This window comes from Anas acuta, chromosome 1 (assembly GCF_963932015.1).
Source record: "Anas acuta chromosome 1, bAnaAcu1.1, whole genome shotgun sequence".
Classification (NCBI taxonomy): domain Eukaryota; kingdom Metazoa; phylum Chordata; class Aves; order Anseriformes; family Anatidae; genus Anas; species Anas acuta.
Window position 1 is genome coordinate 162,525,834 of NC_088979.1, and position 12,477 is coordinate 162,538,310.

General features: G+C 46.3%; 1 protein-coding gene across 1 annotated transcript in view; it reads right to left on the reverse strand.

The window, feature by feature from the left end:
• MEI1 (meiotic double-stranded break formation protein 1) overlaps nucleotides 1-12,477 on the reverse strand; it is a 34,472-nt gene that overhangs the window by 14,867 nt on the left and 7,128 nt on the right. The window contains exons 9-20 of the mRNA XM_068669066.1: nucleotides 11,739-11,855; nucleotides 11,091-11,190; nucleotides 8,489-8,623; nucleotides 7,855-7,969; nucleotides 6,173-6,273; nucleotides 5,043-5,184; nucleotides 3,892-4,003; nucleotides 3,460-3,520; nucleotides 2,429-2,526; nucleotides 1,446-1,620; nucleotides 1,188-1,335; nucleotides 348-620 (exon numbers count right to left, since the gene is read on the reverse strand). Coding sequence (XP_068525167.1) covers nucleotides 348-620; nucleotides 1,188-1,335; nucleotides 1,446-1,620; nucleotides 2,429-2,526; nucleotides 3,460-3,520; nucleotides 3,892-4,003; nucleotides 5,043-5,184; nucleotides 6,173-6,273; nucleotides 7,855-7,969; nucleotides 8,489-8,623; nucleotides 11,091-11,190; nucleotides 11,739-11,855 — 1,577 coding nt within the window. The remainder of the gene's footprint in view (nucleotides 1-347; nucleotides 621-1,187; nucleotides 1,336-1,445; nucleotides 1,621-2,428; nucleotides 2,527-3,459; nucleotides 3,521-3,891; nucleotides 4,004-5,042; nucleotides 5,185-6,172; nucleotides 6,274-7,854; nucleotides 7,970-8,488; nucleotides 8,624-11,090; nucleotides 11,191-11,738; nucleotides 11,856-12,477) is intronic.

A 12,477-nucleotide genomic window follows, 5' to 3' on the forward strand; every position in this document is an offset into this window, starting at 1 on the left:
TCTTGAAAGGCTACCACAGAAGGCTCTAGACTATCCATCTGTGTATCGGGATAGAGAAAGGAAAAAGCCCATGATTTTATTTCATGAAATATGTCAGCAGCACCCTTCAGGCTCCTTCCTAGCCAGCTCCCAAAAGTTCCCTTTCCATCACAGTAGATGGATAACCAAAAGAGCTAACACATGTTCACAATCCCATTTTCCATATCAGGCTTGTCTGTGAGTTGGAGGCCCGTGTATGCAGACATGGGCCTCAGAGCAGCACTAAGTGCTTTATTAACCAAAAAGTCCTAAGTGCTCCCCTAAAATTAAAGCCAGGATGACAGCCTGTCCTTGTGAAAGTCACATACCAGTAAAATGAGCAAAATGCTGGAATTGCTCTGCAGAATGGGAAGTAAAGGGTTAGCACTGTTCAGCTGATCAGACATGCCAAAACCAGCTCCTTCAGTCTTGGTTTGATTGCAGTCTTCCCAGGAAAACCAGAGCTGTAGAACCTGGTGTCCAAATCTCCCCATAAGTTCAGGGTAGCGCAGGAAGAATTCAAGCAGGAGAGGACAGTGAACGTAGACCAAGCCCAGATCTGGGAGATTATCCAGGATCCTCCTTATGGTACACAAGGACCTCTGTTAAGCATGTGGGAGGGAAAGGGAGAGGGGGGAGAGCGAACAAAATAACCACTGGGTAGTGAATATCCAAAAGCTGAAGCGATGAGAGTTTATTGTTAAAAACAGTCACACAGCCCTTTTAGTAGACAATCAAATATATCAGTTAAACATCATTTTGTGAAGCCCATTTGCATCACAAAGGCTAAGAAACTTGTAGGCTTTATACAGTGCTCAAAGCTGCGCAGCAGCAAAGAGCCATATGGGAACACTAGAAAGGCTGCTGCAGAGGCTGTGGATGTGTTCAGGAGAGCCGAGCTATGAAATTTGTAATATTCTGTATGTGAATTTACAGCCTATCCAACACATTTACACTTCCCACACAGCCACGAGTTTATTCAATCAAATCCCTATCCCCTAGTGGCTTTTCACAGTTAACTTTCCAGAGTGTATATGCGTTGCACACTCTCCACTCATTCATTACTCACCACACATACCAAAATACTTTCTGCAGGAGGGCTGACAGGAGCAGGGGGGAACCTCAGTTTCAGTAAAATGGGTCCAACAGGTAGGAATGAAATCTTTTACCGAGTCCAGGCCTTTGCTTTTGTCCTGACAAACGGCAAGGAGGTAAAGCACAGCTCTGAGTATGTATGGAGGGGGACAGTCTCCACGGTCCTGTGCTGACAGGAGGAAATTTCTTATGGCTAGAAACAGTTCTGCTTCTGGGACAAACCTGCAGGCAAGGAGATTGGAGTGGAAACAATTAAATCAGACATGTTTTACCTACTGATACATGGTCTGTAATGGCCACATAACTACTTGCCTTGCATGCTCGTGGCTCACCTGTCCCCAAGGGTGTAGGCAAAGTACAAGAGGAGTATGAAGCAGTGTTGGTGGCTGCAGAGGGACTGATCCAAGGAGAAAGCCTCTGGGTTTTCAGCCAGGAGGAGAAGGCTTTCAGCAACTGTGTAGTTTAATTGAGGCAAAGCCTTCTGCAGGAGCTCAGACATCTCTTGCTCTAAACATAAAACTAATATGAGCAGGCAGGCAATGATGGGGAACGTAATAGCAGAGAGGCATAAGCAGAGAGGAATGGGGCGGGGGGGGAGGAAGGAGGGAGAATCGAAGCACCTGTCTGCCTTTAACTCAATCATATTAAACTAGTGAAGCTCCTGATGTAAGAAATATCAAAGGCAGCTTACTACCCCAGCCTGCATACAGTGCATGAAGCAGCAAGAGCACGTCCATGATTTGGAATGAATGGAGGTGTGAGACCTGATCTAACAGAGCTGGCTTTGAGGATAAAAAGAGACTTCTGTTTGAGGTTCCCAGCTCTTTGCTGATGCTGCCACTACAGTGACCAACCACTGCTAGGGGAAAAAGTGGCTTTTGTGATGTGGAAACTTTCATCTTATTTATTTGGGACTTGCCTAACATCGAAAGTTGCAGTATAGGCAGGAAAAATAAAGTACAACAGAGGAAAAAAAAGGACCCTTATCACCAGATAAAGGTGACTCTGGCAACTAATATCATTGTAATTAAGCCATGCAAAGTTGTGCTAATAAATGTCACCATGTAAACCAAAGGCACATAAAACACTCATTCAAGTAGAGTCAAACTCTTCAAAAGGCATTCTCTTGCCAGTTATCTCCTCTGTAGATTAGCTTTAAAAAAAGCTAGAAAAATATCTTTAAATAGAGCTTATATGTGCCCCCCCCCTTTCCTCCTCCTTTCTTTGCCCCCCCTTTCTTTTCCCCCTTTGCCTAAATAGAGGCTGGCAGGACCTCAACCTAAATGAAGCAATGTGTCTCCTTCCCTGCACTTGCCTTCCTGAGCAGAAATTCTCTCCTTCTCTGTGGCAGAGTAAAGGCTCAGGCACAAGTTGCAGAGGAATCTGGAACAGGCCTGATTCAAGGCAGGATTACTGTGAAGAGCAGAAAGATAGAGCAAAGAAGGCTAGAAACATCCTCTTCACACTGCCACTATCACACACTGCCTGCCAAAACTTTTTTGCCGGTGTGAAAGATTTTGGCACCATGGTGTTTCCAGGGATGAACCATGAAGAATGTCAATAGAATATCGCCTGAAAGGGTGAGACCAGCTCTATTTCTAACTACTCTCTCCAATTATTTCGTTGCAGAATAGGACATAAACATCTTCGCACTGTACCACAGCATCCTTGATGCCTCACACTACTGTATTTAGAGACCGAGGTCACTCCCCACACACCACCCACAGGCACAGACATCCCCACTTTAATTTCCACAGTGTTAAGCTGGATGAGGGTGCAGTGTATTTTGTTTACTCTTTTAATGAGATACAGTCACAGGGAAGAGGAGGTAAAACATCTCTGCAGAGCAGAAGGGAGACTCCCCCAGTGTTACTCAACCTAGAAATTGTAATCTCTGCTACAGAAGACCCTTTGCAAGGCCTCCTGTTGAAGTCTTCCTCCTCCCTCCCACATCTTACGCATTATCACACCCCAGGGAACAAAGGTAGTGGTGATATGTGCCTTGGAAGCCAGAGCTCAGATGGAGCTGATGCTACTGTTACTCCTTTACAAAGCACCCACCAACTCCACTCTTCAAAACTCAGACTGCTTCACCTCTGCACAGCTCACAGTGGAGCACAGAATTCTCGCAGAGCTGTGAAAATTCACCCTCCCCCTAGCTAACTGCTTCTCCCTTCTCACAGACGCAGCTTTTCCAAAGGCAGTGTTTACAATTTGCCGTAGGATACAACCACTCCTGAGTCTCTTAACCTCCCTTCTTGCTTAAATCGGGTGCATTAGATAAGGCCTGATCTGCTTTGCCCTCCGGAAATTTTTGCCTCACTCACAATTCACATAGCACAATACCTTTGTACAGAGCAAAATCTGGCCTTCAGCTCCAGCGTCAGGCGGATGAAGGAGGAGGATGCTAGACAGAAAGCAAGGCAGAAATGTCAAAGGAGCACAGAATATGTACGATAAAGAAAAATAGTAGCCTGGTGCCGTAATTATCTCCATGCAAGCCTAGTGAACAAGGCAGGCCATACCAGTAAGAATACATGTGTTAGGCCGTCTCTCCCACAATAAACTATTCCAAGTTAGGTTTGTAGGAAAGTATCTGAGTGTTTTTTTTTTTTTTTGTCTGCTCAGAAGGAAAAGGGAAGATTTGACAGCTCTACATGTTTAGAAGAGAGAACTGAATTCTGTGTGTCACTGCTCTGGTGTGCAAAGAGCAAGGAATACAGAGTACACAGGAGTTCTAATTAGCACAGAGAACGTGATCCCACGCTACCACCATACCCAGCTTTTTGGAGAACTTAATCCGCATGTTTGGCACCACTGTAAAGAGGGTGTTCAGTGCTGAGATGAAAACCTCCATCACTGACGAGCTGACAGCCCTTTCCAGGTAGTTCTGTGGAAGAAATAAAGGTTCAGAGGCACGATATGCAATACACACTGAAAGCAGCAGCTTTCTTCCTGCCTCCTGCCCTCTCGGGAAGTTTCCTAAATCCAAACAGATAGCTTAATATTTCTACCAAAACGCCTGGTAGCACTTTGAAAGCAACTAACATTCCCCTCAGCTGATGTTACGAGCTACGCTGCTAACACTGCAAGGCATTACAGCAAACATGAAACATTTTCCTGGTTCCAGCTGGCAACCAGTCAGGCCCCATTGCTGCCCACATTACCCTGCTCTTGCAGGTCCGACGGCCGGTTCTGCAGCACGGCATACACCACGGGACATATACTTAAGTGCAGCTGACTTCAGCAACACTTAATGTAGAGTTTTATTGAGCAGTGGTGAACAGGCATTTGAGTTCTCCACAGAGCCCAGCACTAAAACATTTGGAATAGAACGACTCAGCTCACTCCTGCAGAAGGTCACTGGACAATTTTACCACAGTTCATTAATTTTTACCCGAATCCAATGAGCAAGAAGCAGCACTCTGTCTCCAGCTTTGCCAAACTGGACACGCACTTCACCTTCCCTTTAGGACCGATAACAGCAGTGCCCCTGCAGCTGCCTACCAGCAGACTGGTTATAAAGCCAAAACACCTTCAAGCCCCCACAGCAACTGCAAGGATCCATACCTAAACCTGTGGCAAAGCACTAGTAAAATTTCCTCAACGTTTGCAACAGGGCTGCCATGGATTAGATAACATGGCAGGCATGCTACGGGGATTGCATGGTCTGAGGAAAGACACTGCCATCTACATGGAAACGTTAAGAATTTCTCCACCCACTGAGGCTAAATGCTCCCATTTTGCACGAACTATGTAATACCACATTTCGCTCTGGAGAGGTGGCAAACGTCACAGCTATTCTGGGTTTACTCTACATGCTCTCTTCGCCATAAGACCTGTACCACCTACTGGCGGTGCTTGAGGGCACCTTTCATAAGGAATAGACCAAGTTTAAAGGAATAGATCAAGTCCAAAAGAAGCCCTACCATGACCATGGGGATGCAGAGACTGTCACAGATCCTCAGCAGGAACTCAGAGAAGTTGCTCAGCGTCTCCTTGCTCTCTGAGCCAGGGGCAGTGAAAGCGTTCTCCTGGGCCATGGGGTCAGTCTGGAATTCCACTGCTAACCTACAAACACACAGCGGGTACCAGAGGAGAGAGGAATCCTCCTCACTCTGTAAAGGAAGCCAGGAGACACTGCATTTCCACCAAAACTTTCACCACGAAGGACCCCACAGACACTTGATGGGCTGCAAACATAGGAGCCTGGCAATAACACGGAGCTACCTCTTGAGTGAAGCTATTAAAAGTCAGCAATGTTGCACAAGATGACCACACTTTGGGAAAGGAAGACTTAGCTTCTCTGAATAAAATATCTGCTGTGGGAGGCCCTATTACCACAAGAGTGAAGTTATGAAGCCAGGCCACAGTGCCTAGAGCACAATGCAGCAAACCTTGTGAAAATCAGACTGAGGGCCACTCAGCTCATCCAAAAACCATGACAACCTTCAGCACCATCCCAAGAGACTGGGTCAGCACAGACAGGGACATCTTCTGACTGAATTCTCTCAGCCAAGCCAAACATTAGTGATGCAAGGCAAAATAACCATGGTGACCAGACTCGCCTAACAGCAGATCTGGTTTCATACCCAAACTCATCTATCACCTTTTCCTGTGCAGGTAGGGGTCGAGAGAGAGCTCTCACACAGCAAAACGGGAAAAGTCGGTGACTATAAACCCACTTGCAGTAACAGGTTACAGACGTGAGCAAATAACAAGGTCATCATCTGGGGCAGATGATGGCACAGGAATAAGCTGCACACATACCTTCCCACAGTTCTTACATCACCACCAGTTTGGGCTAATTTCCAAGCAGTTCTTCACTGGCCAAAATATGAAGCTGCTAGGTCTGAGTGAAATTTCTTAGCAGGCACATACAGGTGTCACAAAATGTTCACTGTAACTACATATCCCTCCTTCTGTTGTTTCACTGACAAGTGCCATGCATTGAACCCACCTGTGGTATTTCAGTGGTAGGTTTGGTAAAAGAACTCAGTCACACGGACAGATGGACAGGCACACATATTACCCACCCGCATTCCTCCCTTGTCCTCACCTGCAAGCACTTCTGAAACTTTCCAGGGTGTTGAGCAAGAGCTGGCCCTGTCTCTGAGAAACTCTGCTAAGGCTCTGAGACACTGGGAACAGGAGATCACCCTGTTAAAGGACAGAATTCTTCAAAATCTTGTGTTCACTGTCAGACAAAATGGCTTTCTTCCCTGGTACCAGCAGGAGGAGAAGAACATTTTTCATTTCAATCACTTCTTTTACATAGATGTTTCTTTACTATTGTGATTTCCCTAGGGAGGGCAGAGTTAAGAGATTTACTGTGCTCTTCCAAGGGAAGGCAGAATTACAGGGCTACTAATTCTGCACTACCTTGTCCCTTGGGCAGTATAGCCTGTATTGCCATGGTTTGGTCTAATCTGAGTTTTAAACAGCTCAGCTTCAAATTCTTCTGGGAATACTTGTGTGGTTGTTTTTTTATTGCATTTCTTCCAATTACTGTTGACTCAGTGCTGAGCAGTTTCTCTCCCTCTTCAGAAATCTTGTAAGTTCTCCACTCTGGCTCAGATTTGTAAGCAACTATGCATGTATTGGCCCTTATTTCCACACAGCATTCGATTGAGTTTAGCCAGAAGCCACCTGCAGGGTCAGAGTTTATCATCTGCCCAAACTGGGAACCATTTGGAGCTCAAAATTTACCTTTACACTGTAACCCGTTGCAATGATCTGCTCTGAATACTGCCAGAGGATGACTTGGCAACGCATTGGGCCTGGCAGTTCAGAACTCCTTATCTTTCCTCAATTGATACTGATAATTGATACCTTATTACAGCTACCTAATTGATACCTTATTACAGCTACAATCATTTCTCCCTTTCCCCCATTAAAGACAGCCTGAATGTCTTTACTATCTGCCTGATTTCCTTCCTGTAAAGCTTTTTGTCCTGACACAAAGCTGTGTGTGCAAACAGACTGACCAACACCTATCTATGGGGCAGAAAGCTTTTCTGCTTTCTCCAGGCAGACAAGGCAGACATTTGGTACCAAACAACTTGGGCCTAAAGATAGCTCAGCAGCCATTTGGGGTTCTGGCACCCCCACAAGATGCTCTTGCCACAAAAATGCAATCTAAACCTACATGACCCTGAGCCTAGAGCAAGAAGGCTCATCCCTTGCCTTGTCAGTAGTCATCAGTGATGGGAGCTCCCCTCACAGGTGCACAGGTCCCAGCAGCACACCACATTAACTGCATATTCCAGGAACATATTCCAGGAACATATTCCAGGAACAGGAAGGGATTGGCAGTTCAAATAGCGGCTAACAGCTCCCTTGCTAAGGGATCACTGTGCATACAACGTGACTCTCTTGGTCTGAAGGCACAGCAAGAGACATTCATTGCCAAAAAAATAGATTGCGTGATGCAGCCTACAGGCGGGGGCCCAAAGAAGGGGAGGTTCAAATGAACCTAGCAGCACTGAATATATAACGAGAGCAGCACGCTCACTTGGTGCCCCACCAATTTTCAGTGATTTAAAAAGAGCACTCACCAGCATCCATCTTCAGCTCCTTCAGAGACAAAGATTGTTAGCTTGTCAAGGAATGAGGTTCAAAAAAACACCAGAGACCCCCAAAACCACAGGTAAAGGTATGGAATATATAAACAACATGCTGCGCTAGGATGATCATCCCTACCCTGCCTGGTCCTAGCAACAAGCACAACTCTTGACTTACTGCATGCTTCTTGCTGCTCTGTGGTGGGGAAAGGTCAGCACATCTCTTCAGCACCACCTCCAGCAGTTCCTGCAGCTTTTCATACGGGACTGGAGGAGAGCTCAGGTGGTCCTTCCTGAACAAGAAGAAAGACAGACAGCATGTGCGTTCCCTGCTGGGGACACTCCACATGGGAAGGTGACACCGGCAGAAATAACACCCCTCAGGACAGCAGTGTGCTGCTGCCATTTCTCTCCAGCCCAGCATATTAAGGTCACAAAGTCTGAATAGTGCCTTCATGCAGATGTGAGCCCAAACACACCCTCGCTGCATTTAGTGTCTGCTCCCACTACAACCAGGAAGCACATCTGTACGCGGTCTGATCTGTTTGGATAGGCCAGAGCACGACAAAGCCACAGCAGCTGCAGTTACAGGCCTGCCTGGGATGCCAGGTCCTTGCTGCAGCATCCTGCTGCCTACCACAGCTCCAGTGCCCCAGCAGGTGGGTGGGAAGCTAGCTCTGCTACACCCATCCTGCCTCAGCCAGAATTCCCACTGCAGCACACGCTCACCCACACAGACACAAGGGAGCCACAGAGACCAACACTTCTTCAGAGCTATCTGAAGAAAAGCCTGCAAACGCTTTCCTGCCTACCTCAGAAAAGCTGCCACAGCTTTCACAGCCTCCACTACCACCTCCAGCACTGGGCAGTCCACTGTCTTCATCAAAACATCAATGGCATCTAGACATACCCCTCGGTTTGTGAATAACGTGATTTCCACTGGTTGCCTGCGAAGAGGAAACAGAGTAAGCAAGAAGAATATTGTCAGAGTAAGCAACAGTATCACCCTCTCCTTATTTGACCAAATGGACAGCTGAGCCGTGTGGTTCCAAGCATCCTTTTCAGTATTCAGAGCCAGCTGCTCCTAAGGATGTAGCCTCAAATCTGAGCAGGTGGAGGGTTTGCTACAAAGAGTGAACTTCAGCAGGTCTGGAGCCCTACTATGATGAAAAAAAAACACACAGCCTGGATAACGCTGTGAGTATGGCAGCAAATAGTGACATGAAAAGCACATGAAAAACAGGCTCTGCAAAACACAGAGATCTCTCTACCTAGGACTTAATTCCGAGACCATCTGCTCTGGCATTTGCAGATTAATCTGGCAATGCATATTTCTGAGTAAACAAGTAAACACTACTGTCCTATGGTCCTAGAACAAGGACAAGGCCATGAGAATAGCTTCCCTAACAGTCCTACAGCAATTCTAATGGCAGATGCTGCCAGCAGGGCTGGAACTTTCAAGAACATAAAAAGTAAACAGGATAAAATAAAAACATAATCCAACAGTTTTGATTTTTTTTTCTTGACAGTGATCATTTTGGTCATCTGATCACCTTGTGGCCCAACACCTTTGAGCATTCAACACAAGAGCAGGGAGGGATGGCGAGTCATTAATCCCATTACTGGGCAGAGATGTGCAAAGGGCAGACGGTGCTCATGTGGCTCCTGGCAAGTCAGGTACAATCATGAAAGAAGGGAGAAGACTGGCTGCTACATGTGGAAGAGAGGCACTAATGGCCTGCCAGGGGGCCTCTCCAAAGCAAGGCAAGAAAAGGACAGCATGACAGCATCCAGCCTTGGAAGCCAGAGTATTCCCTGATACTCAGTTTTCACAGACATGCCAGACTAAGGCAAGCCAGGAGCACAAGCTCCCATGCAGAAATGTAAGAGAAAAGTAAACTTCAGTAGAAATTAAATTTGCAGCTCAGCTTCAGGGCAAAAAGTGAGCAGAGGCAGAACCACTCTTTAGTTACTCAACGGGATCAAATCCGGTTTGACAGTCACCTCACGTTCTGCTGTGAGAAAAGGCTGAGAGGTGGGCAAGGCAGGGAAAAGGCTGGGGAGCTCAGGCACCAGGATCAGCCTCTGGCCCAAGCCATTAGTAATGTGCTGAACTTGAAGTTGTTTCTACTTACACTGTAATTCTATTAATCCCCTCTATTTCCTTCCTTTGATCACTGACCCTCTGAAGTAAAACACATTGGGAAAAAAGTCCTCGCTGACTCAGGCAGGGAGGAAGGGATGGAGGAGTGCTGCTGACTCACTCAAGAGGCACAAACCCACTTGCAATATGGTGCACTAGGATGTCTGCAGGGCCTGGGAAAAATGCATTAAGGACAGCACTCCTGCACCATCCTGCAGCCTCTTGTCTCCAGGCCCCTAACAGTGCCTGCCACTCTGTGCTGGGAGAGGCAAGGAGCACTCCAGGGAGAGCTGCACCCCGTTCCTGACACTTCTAACAGCGCCAACAGAGGCAGCACATCCTGTCTGGGCAACACCAGAGCGTGGTGGTCACTTACAGAGCAAGAGAATCCAGCTGCAAGGCAAAACAAGAAGAGAGGTTCCAGGATGAGACCCTTCTCTCCATACGGTATAGTTTTAAATAAAGTGACATTTCAAATGTGAACCTCAGAGAAACAGAATGTGTGCGCTAGAAAATTGGAGTAATTGCACAGAGCGTTCCCTTTGTTTTACAAGCATAAATGCTGTAATTAGTGTTTCCCACATTCTGGTTTCTCTTTCTGACAGATCCCACACTGGCATCCTCACGCTCTTCTAGTGCAGCTGCTTTTCCTTCTCCTTTTTAACCTACCACTTGCTATAAAATTGACTGACATTTCCAAAATTCAGCTCCAGGGCTCTCCTGGGGGAACTAAGTGGCAAAAACAAGACTCTGTCACTACCATGACAGAACAGGAACAAGATCACACAGGCAGGAACAGGAAACACAGAAGATAAACAAGCCAGGGTATGTTATTCCTTAGCAGAAAACAAGGGAAAAACTGACAGAACACATTAATATTTCAGCCTGGAATTTGTTTTTGCTATTTGAATTTAGCTCAGCTGATGACAGAGGACTACAGAGGACTAGAAGCCATGGAATTTACATGCTCTGTTTTGTCACTCTTAGCAGGAGCCAGCCTGCTCAAATACACCTGGACCTTCCTAGTCTTCCCCTCCTGTTCTGCCTACAGCTGAAAGGAGAATTCACCTCCCAGGTTGCCAAGGAAGCAGGGAGATGCAGATACACTGGTGGTTGTATGCACAAAGAGGACAACATGCTTCAAACACAAAAGCTCTAGCAGTGTAGGTATCTGTCCTTGGACAAAAACCTTAAAAAGCAAAAGCACAACAGTTTCCATTTTGGAGCACCAAATGCTGTCTGTGCAAGCCAGGTAGAGGGCACTTCCTCACCGTTTCAGTATTTCAGTGAAGAGCAGCAGTCCTTGCTTTTGTAACTCCACGTTGTTCAGCTGCAGGACATCTTGGAGACTCCTCACCAGAGATTCAATACCTGCAATGTTCAAGAGAAGGCAGAGGAGGGTTTTTAATACCCCAAATTCCAGGATGGAAGCAAAATGAACTTTTGAAAAGAAGGAAGATTTAAACAATCATTTTTCTGAGCCCTGGCAGAAACAATTGTCTAAAACACTGTATTCATTCAGCTCACTGATAACAGGCCTTAATCTCCACTGCTGGAGGAAAGTTCAGAAGAATGGAAGGAATTTGGCCTTCCTAAATCCACCCTTGGCAACTCCACAGCAGCACCTAGTAGTAGCTCCTGATAACTGGTTACTAGTAACAGTCAGGTTATACTAACAGTCATCATAACTGGTTAGTATAACGTATGCATGCTCATCAGAAACTCGTTAGGACGGTGGCACTGTAAATTCAAGCTGCGGCAGACATCACAAATATATCTGGTGAGTACTCATTTTCAGTGCTTTATAAATCCTGACTGGAAGCTGTGATTGTGTGCGAAGTGCTGAAATGCAGCTCGAGGCACAAGCAATGCTGGCAGCATCACTCGCGGTCGCTCTGTCAGAAAGGCTGATGACTCACCATAGACTGTGTGACACTTGGAGAAGAAAAGGCGCTCTTCAGTTAGCAGAAGCAGACAGCAGTACACTGACCAGATGAGAATCTCGCTGTTGCACAAGAGACACTCGAACAGGAATTCTGTGAGCACAAATAAGGGCACCCTGGTAAAAGGCAGTCTGTTCACAGTGTGCACAGCTGCTCCGAGAATGGAGCAGAGGAAGGAGGAGGAAAGCAGGAGGCATAGCAACAGCCATAGGGAGAACTGTTGTATAATGAAATGGCAGGAACGGAGGATGGAGTGAATTCTTGGAGGTATGCTAGTCTTCAACAGAGAGCAGAGACACACAGGCAGGCTTCTTCCCAGCACAAACTTATCCAGCAGGAGCTGAATTGTGGCTCTAACCCTTGGCACAGATGAAGAGCCACAAAGCAAGCTATAACAGATGAAGTGATCTTTTTTTCCTCAGAACTTTTGTATCTCACAAAGAATTTGCAAAAACAGAGTATTTCTGTGTTTTGTGAGTAGAGTGAACCAATGAACCATCTCCCCCACATCTGAAAAGGATTCTAAAGCTCCTGGACCAAATTCTGTGCACGCTTACAATACTTAATGGGATAAGATGGGAACCCAGCCTATTTAGGCTTTGTATCTATACTGCATGATGGACCTTGACCTCAAGGAATGTCCAAATTCTTGCAGGGGAAACTTCATTCTGCCTGTTGACAGCTGCTGCTATACTTTCAACTGAAAACTCCTTCT